The following is an 18600-nucleotide window of genomic DNA, read 5'->3' on the forward strand; positions in this document are numbered from 1 at the left end:
TATTTACTATATGAACTCTTTGTTCCCCTGTGTATTGTTAAAAATTATTCTTAGAACTGTACATCGCCCTGAATATATGATACGGCGATTAAACAAATTTTAAATAAACTTGAAACTTGATAAGAGTCATCAGCCAAATTTGTCCAGGGTTTAGCCCTCTCTCCCAGGCATATGTCCTAGTACGGGGTGATCTTTTAAAGGCAGACTCAATTAAGAGAGAGTGACGTTGTAGTTGAGGTTTGTCAAACCCTGGACATGCCTGGACTATGTAATTGGAGTCTAGCTTTCTTGGCACCACCAGCACAAGAAGAGCCGTTTCTCAATTTTTGAACACAGATGGTGGAATGGAAATTTTAAACAATCCTTAGGAATTTGTTCAAGGTGCAGGGCATCAAATAACTCAGCTCTCGGCTCTGATTCCATGTTTACTGATAGGGCATGTACCATTTGACGGATGAATTTGGTGAATGACAAACTCTCTGTCTAGGAGGAAAAGGAGAAGCATCAGAAGTCATGAAATAATCCATATAGCTTTATGCCATAGGATTCTGGAGCAGAGAGTTCTGGGTCAGAGTATGTTGGATCTGAAAGGTCTGAATATTCTACAAAATCCCAAAACTGCTTACTACATCAGCTCCAGCAAGTGTTTTGTTTTTTTATTGAATAATATTTTTATTATGGCTAAACTATTCATCATCATACTAGTGTTTGAAGAATACTTGATTAGTTGCCCTTAAAGTATTCTTTATGGCTGAAAAGATGCAGATTATGAACATAAAATGTCATTTATTTATTTGGATTTATTAGCTGCTTTAATGAACAGATTCACCTAAGGCAGTGTACAGCAAGTACAATTCAGCATAAAACAATAACTTTCATAGTCCTTGAAAAGTATTTTAAATTTGTATATTTCAGATAAGAATTACCTATCTGATCAATGATTCATGGAATAAGAAAATGACATACATGCACCCAGATAATTTTATAACTTTGCGCCTATAAAAATTCTTAAATATGCCTGATTTATGTCTATTTGATATAGGTCTCTTAAAAATTAATTAACAGTCAATATTGGGAGAGCATTTAAAAAATAGATATCTCAAAGATCTTATGTCATCTCACTCTCTATGATCAGTCTACCTTCATAAATGTAGTCCCTTCATTTTATAAGGCTATATGGAATATTCAATGCTTTAGTATCAGTACTTCATAATTTGCAGATCAAATCAAAGTAAAGAAAAAATGTGCTCCAGTGTAAAAACCAAATAATATAATATTAAGTTGGCAACAAAAATTGACTACTGACATAGGAGAACACATTGAAAGCATGTGCATGCAGATCTATGCTAACAGCAACAACAACTATGTATAGGCACATATGCAGTTTATAGTTATAGTTTACTAAAATTGCCTATACTGCCTTATCTAAATAAATTGGTCAAAGTATTCTACATACTAATAAATCTTATAAGGAAGGAACTACAAATACAAATAGGAAATGAATAATCATATAACCAGGCAAATCTCACTTAAAATCTGTTTTACTACTTGGGATCTAGCTAGGTACTTGTGACCTGGGTTGGCCATTGTTGAAAACAGGATACTGGGCTTGTCTGTCTCAGTATGACAACTTTCATAGAGCACTAAATTCTATAGAAGGCTTTTGTGAGAGAATAGTTCATTCAGCTGTTCTATTGAAAGTGTATGAATGTTAGACACCCTCAATGGACTCTCACTTCCAAAATATATACCTATAGACCCTCAGAAGTTCCACCTAAATACTCAAAAATTTCATTGCATCAGGCTTTACGTACTACTTCCTCACTGGGTCTTGTTGCTTGATATCAACTTTAAATATATTACTTTCACTGCCTTAAATTAATGTAGATGTTTAAATACGTAGAGGGCCATAATCGAAAGAAGTGTCTAAATCCGTTTTCGTCTAAGTTGCAAGACGTCCAAAATAAAAAACAGCCTAGGATACATTTTCGAAAAATACGTCCAAAATTTTTTTTCTTTTGAAAATCGTCTAATTATACGTCCTGCCGATCTGATCGTCCAAGTCACTAAATCGTCCATCTTTATACCACATTTTTGTCCAACTTTTCGTCCAAGTCAAAAACACCTAGAACAAGCCCTGTTGGACGTGGGAGGAGTCTGCAAAGTGATGGACTGAACACCCAGAAGAAACCAAAAGAAACTCTGTGGAATGACGATGTTCCTAAATGGACTTTATTTGAAAATGTCAAAGTTTGGGGTCATTTTTTTTTGGTTTTTGGACTGAACACCCAGACATGGCACCTAAATAGTGGGGTACCTTACAGAGTACTGCTGTGAACTTCACAAAAAGGGTGCCATGTCTTCTCACTACAGCTCCCTTATAGGTCATGGTGAGCCCCCCAAACCACCTCCAGAATCCCTAGACCCACTTATCTACCACCCCAATAGCCCTTATGGCTGCAGGAGTCACTTAAATGCCAGTACAAAAGGGATTTGGGGGTGTATAGGGGAGTGCACATGTTTAAGTATCAATGCAGTGATTACAGGGGCTTATGGGCATGGGTCCTCCTCTCCATGAGTCCCTAACCCACCCCCAAGACGGCTTAAGCCGCCTCTGTGCTGAACGACTAGGCTTTCCTATGCCAGGCTGCCAGATGATGATGATCTGGAGGCTGAATTTTAAAGGTGTGATTACGATTTTTATGGGGTTGGGGGGGGGTCGGTGATCACTGGGGTAGTGTGTGGGGGTCTGTTTTATGTGTTTGCAGTGCATATCTGGTGACTTTAGGTGGGTTTTTGTGACTTAGACCATGTTTTACATGGTCTAAGTCACAACGTCCAAGTTCCATCAATCCTGGGCTGTATAACTTTCGGTTATACATGCTGTACAACTAAGTCTAAGCTGGCCCACGTCCCGCCCAACTCCCGCCCTCGACACTCCTCCTGAAACGCCCCGTTTAGCTTTGGTCGTTCAGCGGCATTATGAAGGCCTAGGTCATTTAGAAATATGTCCAAAACCCATTTTTATTATCGGCACTTGGATGTATTTTGACAATGTTCATCCAAGTGCTGACTTAGGCCGGTTTTGGATGTTTTTTTCTTTCGATTATGAACCCCTTAGCTTATACTGTGGTCTAAATTTCAGGGACTGTATCACCAACATGTTTCACCCGAAGGGTTTTCTCAAGGCTCATATCCCTTTATTTAGCTAATCGCCGTTGTAACTGACCACTGAATACACTATTACAGTCTCTGAAATTTAGACCATAGTATAAGCTAAGTATTTAAACGTCTACATTAATTTAAGGTGGTGAAAGTAATATATTTAAAGTTGATATCAAGCAACAAGACCCAGTGATGAAGTAGTATGTAAAGCCTGATACAATTAAATTTTTGAGTATTTAGGTGGTACTTCTGAGGGTCTATAGGTATATATTTCGGAAGTGAGAGTTCATTGAGGGTGTCAAACATTCATACACTTTTAATAGATCAGTATGACAACTGACATAAAAATCCAAAAATAAAAATAAAATGAAATAGCAAATAGCAAATCATAAACTTGTCAGTTGAAAACTTTAAAAGTGCATATCCTGGAATACTATTCTGCACAGAGTCCTATGTTCCCTCTAAGCAGAGCACATGAGCAATTGCTCATACATTCTAGGAGCGCTGCTCACAGATTTTACATGGTTGCTTTCAAAAATACTTGCAAATCTGGTTTTTAGAACTTGTTGCTCACACGCCAAAAAATTTTAAAACTTGTTTACACATAAAAAAATTTGCACACACTCGGCCAATCATTAGCGGGCATATTGGCTCAGTCCATGTTTTACCATTCATAACTGATATCATCTCCCCCTCAGTTTCTCATCCCCTGCCATTTGGGAGCTTCAGGCTCACAGGAAGAAACAATGGACATAAATCCCTACTATATCCAGCCACAAAAGAATGTACTAACTTTGTACTCATAAGAACTGGCATTGAAGTTCTGGTGTTGGGAAACCCTGCCCTCAGCCTTCAGGTCTTCTGCACACTTTTTTATATCTGGGTTTAAAAGCTAATACCTTTATAGACCATAGGATTTAAATGAGCTAGTGCAGAAATCTGTGCAAAGAAACTGCACTAAACCATTTCCAAAGCTCCCACAGTATTATATTGCATAAATGTTTCATTTTTAGTACTAATCACTTATAAACATAAACATGTGAGAGGGGTTTTACTGGCAACAAGCATTTGTGTGTCTTTATAAGACATAGCTTGTTTTCTGATTTGAAATCTTGCCAGATCCTCCAACAGTAAAAGCTCCATTATCTAGCTTCTAACAATCCAGAATGTCCCAGTGATGAGCATCTCTCCCTATTGGATTAAGGCACAGACAAACTTTTCTCTGCCTCCCTATCCAGTGTCATTCCCCCTCCTATTCTTAGAAGAGACAGAAAAGGAAATGGTAAGAAATGCATATTTCATTAACTAGTATTGCCTGTTCTTCAAGCATGTTGGATAATAGGGCTTTAACAGGACATAATTAACTTTAAAACTTTTAAAGTGTCCCCTCCTCCGAGTCTCAAATACAGTGTGCACAGGCTCCCTGATGTAAACTTATTAAAATCAATTATCTATATGCTACATAATACTAAAAATTAATCAGTGAGTACAACTCCATTGTCAATTGTTATGGTCTCCAGCATCCTTTTCAAAACATAAAATTACTGGAAGAGACAGTGAAACAATTCTCTCTACTTACTGAATAAGTGCTGCTCTTTCAAAGTACTGAATGGCTTTTTCACAAAACTGGGTATCGATATAATAGGCTCCCAACCACTCAATGACCTCAATGTTTGAAGGGAAATGCCGATATGACTGACAAAACATGACAGGTGAAAGAAACCTCATTATCTTAAAGCTGGATTATCTCATTCAGTTATATGATCAATCTTTCAAATGCCAAAATTACATCACTTATAAAGATAGGGTACACTAATTTCAGAAAGAACTGTCTAAGTGTTGTAGTTATTACAAGTAGTATTGCTTAGGCAGGCAGTCCCCGGATTACGAATGTCCAGCTTACGTCGGATTCATAGTTATGAACAGGGGTCCCTGCTTGTCCCTTCCGTGCCCCAACGCACTACTCTTCCTCCCTTCAGTATCCCAATGCACCCCTCTCTCTCCCTCCCTTCTCTCCATTCTGTGACCCAAGCTTGTGTTCCTCTCCCGTAGGTGTGCTTCTAATTTCTGGCTGGCTCCCTTCTCCTGAAGCCTTCCAGCCACACTTGTTTCTCTTCGCAAAGCTGCGGGCCGCGGCCCAGAAGTCTTCCCTCCAACGTCGGAGTGAAGGATTCCAGGTCAGCTGCAGCTTTGCAAAGAGAAAAAGTGCAGTTGGAAGGCAGCAGGAGGAAGGAGCCAGCCAGAACTGGTAAACACCTGCAGTAGGGAGGCATGAACTTGGGACTCAGAATGGAGGGAGGGTGGAGAGCATGAACTTGGGACATAGGATGGAAGAATGGAGGGAGTGAAAGAAAGAGATGCTGAGGTAGGGGATGGAATGAAAAGGGAGAATTGTTGGGCATTAAAGTCTGAGTGAGCAGGAAAGGGAGATAGTGCATGTGGGGAAATGAAGAAAGAGAATTGTTCGACATAGGGAGGGAGAGAGAATTACTGGACAAGGTGGTGGGAGAGGAGTGAGGTAGAGATGCATGGGGAAGGTGTGGCACAGTGGTTAAAGCTACAGCCTCAGTACCCTGAGGTTGTGGGTTCAAATCCACGCTGCTCCTTGTGACCCTGGACAAGTCACTTAATCCCCCCATCACCCCAGGTACATTAGATAGATTGTGAGCCCACTGGGACAGACAGGGAAAAATGCTTGAGTACCTGAATAAATTCATGTAAACTGTTCTGAGCTCCCTTGGGAGATTGATACAGAAAATTGAATAAATAAATAAGAGAGAGATGAGAGGGAAAAATGTTGGATGTGGTGGTGGAGAGAAAGTAGGACAGATGGAAAGGGATGCAAGAGGGGCCTCAATGAGATGGAGAAGGTGGGAAGAATACTAGATCAGACATTTGGAGGGAAAAAGAAAATTTTCCACTACTCTATGCTCAGAGGGAAGACTTCTGGGTCAGCCGCAGGCAGTGTGTAAGAAACGCTGCCTGTGGCTTTGTGAAGATAAACAAGTGTGCAAGTGTAAACCTCCTATCTCTTTAATTTAAACTACAGTACTTTATTTTGAGGACTGTATTTTAATGTTTAATGTTTTTTTAGACTGTGTACTGTACAGGAGAACATAAATACACACAGATTCTCATATGATCCGAGTTACATATAAATTAAACTTAAGATTTCTGTTTTAAAAACAGAACGCGTTCATAACCCAAGGACTACCTGTATTTACAATTCATATTGTCAAATTTTCCATTTATATGGGTTTATAGCGCTTGATTAAAATAAGACTACCACTTACTCAAACCAAAATCATGAGTACACAGAAAGCAATAGCAAAATAAATAAGATTTTAGGAATGGAAGAATAGGTTCTTACATCGATAATCTTTCTGAAAAGGGTATAGTAATCTGGACTTTAGGTGATTTACCCCTAGTTGCAAATTAATTGCAAAAGGATGTCATCTATATCTTTCAACACCTCCTCCTTCCCCAGTGGACTGTACTGCAACCTTCAGTTTGTACCAAAGCAGTCAATCACCACTACAATAGAAGAAATCAGGAGGGGAATGGGGAAACCTCCCCAACAATACATTTTTGTTCTGCCCTGTAACAAATAAAAGTTAAAAATCTTAACTCAAACACATCTGGAGCTCTTAGTGTCTCATCAATTTTTTTTTTTAATGATCCAGTAAAGTCTTATCCAATTGGCTGGAAAAGACTCCATCTCTGGACCCCCCAGTAAGCAGGTGAATTGTGAACTGATAGGGCGGAGCATCCGGATTCCTAAACCTTTTCCAGAAAGATTATTGAGGTATGAACCTAACCTTCCATTCTGGTGCAAGGGTATAAGAATCTGGACTCTAGTAAATCAGTATCTTACGTCTAGGGCAGGCAGATGAGCTTGCCTGTAAAACCGAGAACCGAAATGTGGCACCCTCACGTGCTGCTACGCTCACTTTGTAGAACTTTGAAAGGGTAAGGAGATTAGACCAAGTTGCTGTCCCATATATCTCCTCTGACAGAACTGCCCAAGACTCTGGCCATTAAGAAGCCACACCTCAGGTACAGTGGGCTCTCTGCAATATTGGTGGCTGTTTGCCACAGCCAATGTATGCTGATGAAATCGCCATATAAACCCATCTAGAGATAGATGCCTTGGAAGCCAGTCTGCCTCGTCTAGCCTGACCAGTTAGAACAAAAGTCACTGCTCTTTTCCAAATAGTGGAACAAAACCCTCCAAACGTCTAGTGCCTGCAATAGCTTATCTTGCTTCATTGAACTTCTGGACTGACGTGGAAGGCTGAAACAACCTTAGGCAGGAAAGAAGGAACCATGTAAAGGAAATCCTTGCTTCTGTGATCCTGAGAAATGGTTCTGTGCATGAGAGTACTTGTAAATCAGAGACCCTTCTCGCCAAGACAATCGCCACTGTTGCAAAGGCTCGTATAGAGCCTTACTAAGGCCCTTCAAGATGATGTTAAGATTCTACGATGGGAAAAGTTGATGAACAGGTGGACACAACCTGAGCACTCCCTTCAAAAATCTGGTCATGTCTGGGTGAGAAGCCAGAGTCCTTTTCCACTCAGTCTAGAAAGCACAAGAGACTAGCTACTTGTACCTTGAGTGATCCAACTGCTAGACCCTTTTCTAGTCTACCCTGCAAAAAATGCCAGGACCCTTGAAATTGGAGCTTTAAAGGGCTCCACATTATCTTTTGCACACCAGTGCTGAAAAGCCTTCCAAGGCCTTCGCATAAGACATAACCTGAGCCACTGTGAAATCTTTTGGCTGAAAAAAGCTGTTGAAATTCAGCAGCCATAAGATATAGCCTAGACATAGTCTTAGCCACCCATAAGGAACCCTCCAGGAGTCCCACTGCCCCGTGACCACTGAAGTGATGTCTGGATGCGTGGGAAAAAAAGTGGTCTGAGAATATGTGCTGCTCATGACCATGCACTGTGAGGTCAACGTCTGCTGTTCCAACTTCAACTCCCACAGTCTTAAAAAGATGACATACTGATGGGTCTTCCCCCTGGTCAAAAGCAACCATTGCTTCTTCACTTCCGGTCCTTGTAAGGGAAACAGAATCTTCCAGGAGCATACCCTCACCCTGGGATAAGAAAGGCATGGAGTCTGACCTCCATTCCTTCTGACTGGTCCTGCTGGCCCAGAAGCAAGCTCCTCTGTGGTATTGGAGCACTGTGAGGGGGAATCTCCCCTTGTTGCAGAACATGCACGACCGCCCGCAGGCGGTGTAGGGAGGCCTCAACAAGTATGCTTTCCTTAATAGATTAAGAAGGTCTGGAAAAAACCTCTATACAGGAGGCCTCAAGGACCCCTGTAGGGATTCAGACTGGCTCCTCTTGAGCTTCATAGCTTCCACGCACCTGCGTTTGATGCCTTCACTGTTTAGAGGCTCTGGGAAGGATTTTTTTCCCTAACCCCTGGGCCCCCTGCGTGTTTCCAGCCCTAGAGGTCTCAGAGGAGACTAAGCACACGCCTTAACCGTCCTTCAATCCATAACCCTACTCCTCAGGGACTGTCTTCTTTGTGACTCTGTACAGCACTGCATATGTCTAGTAGTGCTAAAGAAATAATTAATAGTAGTAGTAGTACCTTCCGAAAGTAGTATCTACCTTCCACATCATCCAAGAGGTTTGTTTACCTGCTTTTCACCCCACAGGTTCAGCAAAACAGGACAAGATTTTGCAGAGGCTGGATGTACATAGCATTACAGATTTTGGTATCATCTACAGAGGCAAATTTTACCAGTTAGCCTTTCAGCAATATCACTTACAAAAATGTTAAAAAGAGCAGGCCCAAAAAACGAACCTTGAGGCACACCATTGGTACCATCCTTTTCCTCAGAGCGATCTCCTTTGACCACTACCCTCATTCGCCTTCCATTCAATCAATTTCTGACCTAGCCCATCACTTTGGGGCCCATATCGAGGGCACTCAGTTTATTTGACACCTGTGTGGAACACTGTCAAAGGCTTTGTTAAAGGGAAGATTAGGTACTTACCTCGATAATCTTCTTTCTAGTAAATAGGCACATCCTATGGGTAGTCAATCCCTGGTTGCGAGATCCTGAGTAGAGAGCCTCACCCACATTCCTAAGCTCCACCCCCAGCCCTCTGGGCTGTCCTCCAATTCCTCAGTTCGTATCAAAGCAGATGTTCAGCTTGGACCAGTAAAATGAACGAGTGGTATAACAAATCTAATAAACCATAAACCATACGGGGAATCTCTTCAAGAATGGAAGATTAGGTTCTTACTTTTGGTAATCTTCTTTCTATTAATCCCCTACGGAATCAGTGTTTTCATACCGTATATATTGGACTATATACCAAGATTTTGGAACCCAGAAAAAAGGTCCAAAAATTGGAGTCTCAGCTTATAGTCAAGTTAGAGGATTTCTGTTCCTCCCCTCGGCAGTGTGTGGTATTTCACTCTCCCTTCCCTCCCCCCTCCTGTGACCAGCAACCTGATATCTCCCTTTTCAGTCAGATAAAAGGTTGTGGCTCTGGCATGAGCAGTATTATTAGTCATTCTGCTCACTCCTGGCAAAGATTTGATCTTTAAAGACAAACGTATACCATATTTTCACTCATATACCGCGCACCCGTGTAAAACGCGCACACGGGTATAGCGCGTGGGAAACTGTAATTTATGTAAAGAAATTTTTATATACCGCGCATGCCGCCCCGACTCTCCCGTCGCCACCCGACTCTCCTTTCGCCTGCCCCGACTCTCCTCTGGCCACCCCGACTTTCCTTTCGCCCGCCCTGACTCTCCTTTCGCCTGCCCCGACTCTCCTCTGGCCGCCCCGACTCTCCTCTCGCCCTTGAAGTCCTGTCCCCACCCTGAAAGCCTGATGCCCCCCCGACGTCCGATTCACCCCCCTCTGATGTCAGAGAAAGGGCGGGACCGCCGGAAGAGGAAGCAGCGCAGACGCAGGGCTCACAGAAGGGCCGTGACCGCCGGAAGAGGAAGCATTTCAGAGCAGGGCTCACAGAAGGGCCGGGACCGCCGGCAGAGGAAGCAGCAGGAGAACGGTAGGAGCTTCTCCATGATGGTGGTGGGGGGGTGGGGAGGCTGAGGGGGTGCGAGCGGTCCTGCGGGGGGGAGGGGGGTGAATCGGACATCGGGGGGGGGTGCGAGCGGTCCTGCGGGGTGAATCAGATGTCGGGGGGGGGGGGAACTATGTAAAAAAAATGTTGTAAAACGCGCTCACGCGTATAACGCGCAAGGTTATGCACGGTTTGTAAAAATCGTGTATAACACGCGCGTTATATGCGTGAAAATACGGTAACCAGGACTTGTATGAATAATTGTTCCCAAAATCTCTTAATGAATGTACTCTCGAGCTCTCAGAGACCTGCTCTGTTCAATTCACAATTGTTTTGAAACAGTGTATGCAGGTATATGGTTTCTTTCATCGAGCTCTGAGTGGCATTCAAAACTGTTTTAAAGTGCTAATGCTTTGTGCAAAAGATTAATATAAAGTGCTAATCTTATAATGTAAACTTAAACTGGAAGCCCAGCACTTATCTTATTATTCGTTGCCGGTACTTCTGTCAGATATCAGTAGCTTCTTATGGCTTAACACCCTTATACAAGCTTCTTCAGGGGTCAAAATCAACTTTAGTGTGCAATTTAGCTTCCATTCTAAAGCATAATGGCACTGGGGGGGGATGGGTAGGAGATGAAAGAGAAGTGTCTGTCTCCATGGGTGAGGAGCGAGAGAGAAGTGACAATCATGCAGAGAGGGAGATAGGGAAAGGGAGGAAGAAACAGAGATTAAGTTCTTACCTAATCTTCATTTTGTAAATCCACAGAGTATCTCCCAGAACCCAATTTGCCTACGGGGATTGGCTCTTGAATGTCCAAGAGCTATTGCAGTATCACATGGATGTACCTTTCATGCCTTCTTTAGCCATCCGGTTGGAGAATCCAGAAATAAATCTGGGGAGAAGACGAAAGTCTATCTTGTGTCCCTCCTGTATGATATCTAATTCTCATTGGTCTGAGGAGATCCGTTCCCATTCCTGGTGAAATTCCAACTGGCCTCCAATGCAAGGAGGCACGGCTGAAGTCCTGTCATCATTGGGACGTCTTAGAATAAGGGCTGGTGAGAGAACCCGAAGCCAGTTGGCATCTGGGATTGCTATAGCGTTGTCTGTACCCTTCAGAGTATCTCTGGGCAGAAGAGCCCGTGGAATTCTGGTGAAACCTGCATGAGGGACGAAAATTACTACAACTTCCCACAGGAGGACAGTGAGGCTTGCCATCCAGGAGAGACTTAGGACAGAGGTCCGCCATGCTAGCCATGAGGTCATCCAGCCTCGTGCCAAATAGCATTTGTCCCTTGAAGAGGAGCCTGCTTAGAGTCACCTTGGAGGTCGAATCTCCAGCCCAGTGGCAGATCCAAAGTGTCCTGTGAGCTGACATTGCATAAGCCAAGATCTTGCCTAGAACCCTTCTGAGATCATACAAGGCACCTGCTATATAGTCCACAACCAGCTGGGGGGGCAGGCGTCCTCCTCCACCAATGGTTCCCGGTGCAATCTTGTGCGACAGGCACATGCTGCAAATGAGGCAGCTGCTGCAGCCTTAATGCTCAAAGAAACCACTTCAAAGAGCTTCTTTAAGACCATGTCCACCCTGTAATCCTGGGAATCTTTAAACATCACTCCTCCTTCACTAGGGAAAGCTGTGTGCTTGGTAACCTGAGCCATTGCCAAATCCACCTTCAGTGCTCAAACAGCTGCTGAAACTCTAGCACCTTAGGATAAAGCTTAGATATAGCTTTAGTCAGTTTGAAAGAATTCTCTGGTATCTGCCACAGTTCTGTTATCAGAGCAGTGAGATCTGGATGTGCCAGAAAAAAGGATGTTAGAGCATTAGAATGGCTCATGACTGTACATTGAGAAGTGGAGGGCTGACCTTCCAACTTCAATTCTTTCATGACATCCATAAATGGTGGACTGAGGCCGACTTAAACAGCCAGCAGGTGGAGGGGTCATCACCTGGATCAGGGCTCCCCAAGAATTCTGCTTAACTGTTCTGCAAAAGGAATCAGTATCATCCAGGGTAGATGGAATTAAGGATAAAGTAGGGAATTACAGGTCGGTAAATCTGACTTCTGTAGTAAGAAAATTAATGGAAATGCTTTTAAAACAGAGAATGGTAAAGTTTCTGGAATCCGGTGGATTACAGGACTAGAGGCAACATGGAAACACTAGAGGTAGGTCTTGTCAAACAAATCTGATCAATTTCTTTGACAGGGTGACCAGAGAATAGAGAATAGAGGGAGTGTGTTAGATGTAGTGTATTTAGATTTTAGCAAAGCATTTGACAGTGTTCTACAGACGTCTAATAAATAAAATGAGTGCCCTTGGAATTGGCCCCACAGTGATGGGATTGGGTTAGGAACTGGTTGAGTGGAAGACGAGGGTCATGGTCAATGGAGATTGCTCTGAGGAAAGGGATGTTACCAGTGGTGTGCCTCAAGATTCTGTTCTTGGGCCTGTTCTTTTTAAAATCTTTATAAGCGATATTGCTGAAGGGCTAAGATTTGCCTCTATGCAGAAGCTTGAAGAATGGTCTGAAATTTGGCAGCTAAAATTTAATGTGAAGAAATGCAAGGTCATGCATTTGGACTGCAAAAACCAAAAGAATGGAACAGTTTAGAGGGTGAAGAACATATGTGCACAACAGAAGAATGGGACTTGGATGTGATTGTATGTAATGATCTTAAGGTGGCCAAACAGGTTGAAAAGGTGACATTGAAAGCTAGAGGGATGCTAGGGTGCATAGGAAGAGGTATGGCCAGTAGGAAAAAGAAGGTATTGATGCCCCTGTATAAGACTCTGGTGAGACCTCATTTAAAATATTGTGTACAATTCTGGAGATCGCACCTTCAAAAAAATATAAAAAGGATGCAGTTAGTCCAGAGGAAGGCTACTAAAATGGTGTGGGGTCTTCGTTATAAGGTGTATGGGGATAGACTTAAAGACCTGATACTTTGGAGGAAAGGGGGGGAGAGGGGAGATATGATAGAGACGTTTAAACAACTACATAGCGTAAATGTGCATGAGTCTAGTCTCTTTCATTTGAATGGAATGAGAGGGCATAGGATGAAGTTAAGAGGTGAAAGGCTCAGAAATAATCTAAGGAAATACTTTATTACAGAAAGGGTGGTAGATGTGTGGAACAGTCTCCCAGAAGAGGTGGTGTAGACAGAGACTGTGTCTGAATTAAAGAAAGCGTGGGATAGGCACTTGGGATCTCTTAGAGCAGGGGTGTCAAAATCCCTCCTCGAGGGCTGCAATCCAGTCAGGTTTTCAAGATTTCTCCAATGAATATGCATGAGATCTATTTGAATGCACTGCTTTTATTGTATGCTAATAGATCTCATGCATATTCATTGGGAAAATCCTGAAAACCCGACTGGATTGCAGCCCTCAAGGAGGGACTTTGACACCCCTGTCTTAGAGGAAAGAGATAGTTACTGTGGATGGGCAGACTAGATGGGCCATTTGTCCTTTATCTGCTATCATGTTTCGATGAAGCAGCATCTGGTGACAAAAGATGTATAGTATCAGTGTGCCAACTAAGGCAGTCTGGTTCTGTAGGAACTTGGGCATTGGCGACCTGGGCAGTGACCTCCACAAAAGAAAGCGCTGGCTTGGAAGCTTGTGGCATGCCCGCTGCCTGTGCCGCATGAGTCGGTTCTATAAGACATGCTCTCCACATGAGCTAGAAAAATTTTGGGGAAAAGCCACATATTGGGGCTGAGGCTGATTCCCGACCAGGTAAAGCTTGTAAGAGGCCCCAGACTTGGCGCACCAGTGTTTTACACCATCACTAAAAACAGGTACCAGGTAGAATTTTGTGTCTATTTCCCAGACTCACATCGATTCCTCAGCCCTAGAGAACATAGAGACGAAGCCCAAAGCTCCCACGCCCTCCTTGCACATGCCACAGCACACGGTACATGGACACTCCTCTGCTGGTAGTACGGCGCAATCCATACATGAATTCAACTGATTAGAGGCTGAGGAGACCATCCTTGATGATTTATTGCAAAATCGAGGGAGAAAAAAGAAGTTGAAAAAAGGATTGATAAAATCCAAGATGGCCGCCACCAGTAAATTCGCACCACAAACGGCCCATGGAGACAATTTAAAAAAAATTTAAAATACTGAAATAGGGGTTTTGGAGGTGGGAGATCTGAACCCTATCTCCAGAAACTGATAAAAATAAGGTTTTAAGACCCTCCTACTCCCCCCCCCCCCCCTGTCTCTGCAGCTGAAGTGAAGGGAAAGGAATTTCTGCCTCAAATTTTCTCCAATCAGTCCAATCTTCAGGCTGCCAGTTGGATGGACCCTAACCAAAACCTTTGCCCCCTCAGAACCTTGACATGCAACTAGGGGAAGGAAAATGCAGCCTGTGCCCTGATACCCTGAGGGCCCTTACTCAGGGTGCATACAGCCTGTGCTTAAAACTGACAAGGTTAGAAGGCAAGTTCGCTTTAAGGGGGACGGACCCCGAGCTCTGATGGTGGCACACAGCAGGCTGGCTCCATAGGTTTACTCAATGTTTGCCATGTGAAGCTGCAGTCTAGCTCCATAGGAACTGCTTCCTTTTCCAGGAAGAGAACCCCTGAATAAGGGGTCTCAAGGCATAGAAGCCACTGAAAAGAATGAACTTATGTTGGAAAAATATAAAAAAAGCAGAGCAGATCAAAAACACTTCTGCACAGTTTGCTTTCAGAAAGAAAAAACTGTAAGGGGCTCGGTGTTCCTTTGCTATGTAGGAGGAGTAATTTATAGGAGTAATAGATTTGTAGTGCCTTTATCAAATAGGCGTAAATCAAGCATGCTTTTAAGAATATTTTCTAGGTGCTTTGTTATAAGATCACCCCATACATGCATGCAATTTTCTTCTTTTGAAGGCAACCCCTTCTTCCTCTGTTAACTATGCTTTGTTAACTATGTTTTGCCATCTCTGTCAATGATTGCCATGCTATCTTCTACCATACTGTGATCTGAGAGTGTAGCACAGGAGTTAGAGTTACAGCCTCAGCACGCTAAGGTTGAGGGTTCAAACCCATGCTGCTCCTTGTGACGTTGGGCAAGACATTTGGGCCCCCATTGCTCCAGGTAAATTAGATAGATTATGAGCCCACCGGGACAGGCAGGAAAAGAAAATGCTTGAATACCTGAATTAATGTAAACCGTTCTGAGCTCCCCTGGGAGAATGGTATACAAAATTGAATAAAGAAATAAATATAAAGAAATTAGATGTTACTTTTGACTGCAAACTCACATTCAAACAACAAACTGATGCTGTTATTTCTTTGCTGTTCATAGAATTTGAATGGTTAAACTCATCTCACCTCAATCATCATTAATTTTTATTCTGTTGTTTGTCATGACACAAGTTGCCTTCTGTAATGCTTTCTATACTGGTCTACCTTTATCTGGAATTAAGCATTTCTAGCTTGTCCAGACCACATTTCCCCCTCTTCTTATTTCTAAGCATTGATTCCCAGTTTCCACTCAAATACAGTTCAAGCTCTTTATCTTGTTTTATAAAGGTCTCTCATCTATAGCAGTCCATGTTTCAGCTACCTATAGCCTTCTTCAGGGGTCCTAGAAAAATGACATGAGTGTGCATGAGAAAATGTAAATGGACAGATGATTGTTCTACCTCCTTTGAGTCTTCCTTTTAGATCAGCATCACAAGTCCAAATTGTACGCGGCTCTATAAACTTCATACCCAGCTCTGTATGGCTGACCCCATAATAATAATAATTTTATTCTTATATACCGCGAAAGCCATAGTAGTTCGAGGCGGTTTACAATAAGAGGAGCTGAACAATCAGCGAAGATAGGTACAAAGTAAGGTTTTAAAATACATGAAGTGGATACAGGAATAAGAGGGTTGGAACATGCGGCAAACAATCAGCGAGAATAAGAGTTCATCTGTTATTTTTAATAAGTATTCTGGGATGCATTTTATTTAGAAAAGTTCTTATGTAATTAATCCAACCCATATGTAATGTGGCTTTTCAATTTGTCAGTTTAAGCAATGTAATCTGTAACCTATCTACTTAGGATGTAATACTTTATATCAGGTGTAATTCATCCATAGTGTTTTGGATTTTACTAGCTCATAGGTTTTATTATTTGTAGGATTCTATTTTATAATTGTATCCACCTCCTATACCATCGAGTGTACACTGACTTGGTATGTATTGGGCAATAATCAACTCCTTATGTCCACATCACTGCTGGGTTGCACCTCTGGATATTCATCATTTTGTCCTACATCAGAATGTCTTTCACACATTCACTTTGTCATCAAATATGATTGCAGTGGTTTTTCTCACAAAAAAACTTATCCCATTGATATCTTATCACATAATCTATTTCTGCATGAGTACAATCTGTTACTGGCCATCAGAGCACCACAATCCATGTATACATTTTATTTCTAACACCCTTTTTCTGACAATGTGTTCACTCGGCAGTCACTAGTTCACTTTTATTGCTAGTTACCACACCATAGCATTACCATTTATCCATTTACATTTCCTCATGCACACTCATGTCATTTTTCTAGGACCCTTGAAGAAGGCTATAGCTAGTCAAAACCTGGACCATGTTAGGTCCATATCCTACTACATGTCAGTCACTCTGCGAAGTGGAGATTGCTTTTATTTTATTGTATGTTCAATAAACACTACGTCAAGATCATTGGATTCCACAGTCTCTGCCTTTTTAGTTTTGGACTATGGAACACTTGGACATTTTTTTTGTTTGCTCTCAGCTACAGCATCAGACTACCTTAATCACCTAATGATTCCATATGTTCCAATGCATCAGTTGTGCTTATCTTTGCATCTAACACTCAATACCACCTGTGAAATAGATTTCAGCTAAATTGGACCAAAACTCTGGAATTCTTTATCTACATTTTGAACCAAACCTTCTTTGATCCTTACCACTCCTAATCACATGATCTATTTCTTTTCTCTCTGCTCTTGTCTTTCTACTTGCTATTTTTAATTGTAAACCATTAGCATTATATTTTGCAATCAGTGGTATATCAAATATTGATCAATTTTGTTATTAGAATTAAATTGCAGAACATAATCATCCTAATTTTGTACAGGCTATGTCGGAAAATGGACATTTGCATCCATATGTAAAAAAATTCTGATTTTTTTAAAAGGCTCAATGAATGTATATCAACAAAAAAAAAAAAAGAAATTTTTCTTGGGAGTATGTACTCATAAAAGAAAATACCCCCCCCCCCCAAAAAAAAATAAATAAATAAATAAATGTAAACTTAATACAATAAAGTAGAGATTTTGTTACTTACACATGTAAATTCCTGGTATTGGAAACCTGCATATCTTCAGAGAACTGTTCTCTGAAATGCTAATATTAACCAATTCAAAGTACAGTGGTGCCTCGCATAACGGACGCCTCGCACAGCGAACGCTGCGCACAACGAACTTTATGTCTTGATCCGTACAACGAACTTCGTTTCACACAACGAAGTCGCCCGAGCTGCATCCTTCCGCGCAGGCACTGCGCTTAACTGCCCTCTCTCCGCCTGGTTCCCTCTTGCCCCCCCGACTCCCCGACACGATCGGGGCAAGAGGGAGTCGCTCCCGGGCCTATTCTGATTGGCCCAGGCGCCTTAGGCCCCACCAGTAGGCGGAGCTTTGGGACGGATGGGCCAATCCGGCCTCATTCCGTCGATGGCTGCCTGCCGGACAGGCGGGTTTGGCTCCCGTCTGTCCGGCCAACTACAGAAAGGTACGGGGAAGGGGGTTGGGGGTGTCGTGGGGGTCGGCCAGGGGGGTCGCGGGTCGGCTGGGGGGGCGGTCGGAGGTTCTTGGGGGGGGCGGTCGTTGGGGGGGGGGGGGGTTTGCGTCGAGGGCAGGAGGGCCTGGGATCCCTCCTGCCCGTAATGTAGTGCAGGGTGGGGTTAGGGGGTCGCCGTGGCCAGGAGGACTTGGGCTCCCTCCTGGCCCGATATTGTCGGGGAGTTGGGGAATCGGCGGGGCAAGAGGGCTTGGGCTCCCTTTTGCCCCGATCGTGTCGGGGAGTCAGGGGGGGCAAGAGGGCTTGAGCTCCCTTTTGCCCCGATCGTGTCGGGGAGTCGGGGGGGCAAGAGGGCTTGAGCTCCCTCTTGCCCCGATCGTGTCGGGGAGTCGGGGGGGCAAGAGGGCTTGAGCTCCCTCTTGCCCCGATCGTGTCGGGGAGTCGGGGGGGGCAAGAGGGCTTGAGCTCCCTCTTGCCCCGATCGTGTCGGGGAGTCGGGGGGGCAAGAGGGCTTGAGCTCCCTCTTGCCCCGATCGTGTCGGGGAGTCGGGGGGGGGCAAGAGGGCTTGAGCTCCCTCTTGCCCCGATCGTG

General features: G+C 43.2%; 1 protein-coding gene across 3 annotated transcripts in view; it reads right to left on the minus strand.

Annotated features, from left to right (window-relative positions):
- IFT88 (intraflagellar transport 88) overlaps window positions 1–18600 on the minus strand; it is a 219164-nt gene that overhangs the window by 65071 nt on the left and 135493 nt on the right. For all 3 annotated transcript variants that reach the window (XM_033949812.1, XM_033949811.1, XM_033949814.1), the window contains one exon: window positions 4745–4860. In XM_033949812.1, the coding sequence (XP_033805703.1) occupies window positions 4745–4860 (116 nt within the window). The remainder of the gene's footprint in view (window positions 1–4744; window positions 4861–18600) is intronic.

The sequence above is a fragment of the Geotrypetes seraphini genome, chromosome 6, assembly GCF_902459505.1.
Source record: "Geotrypetes seraphini chromosome 6, aGeoSer1.1, whole genome shotgun sequence".
Taxonomy (NCBI): domain Eukaryota; kingdom Metazoa; phylum Chordata; class Amphibia; order Gymnophiona; family Dermophiidae; genus Geotrypetes; species Geotrypetes seraphini.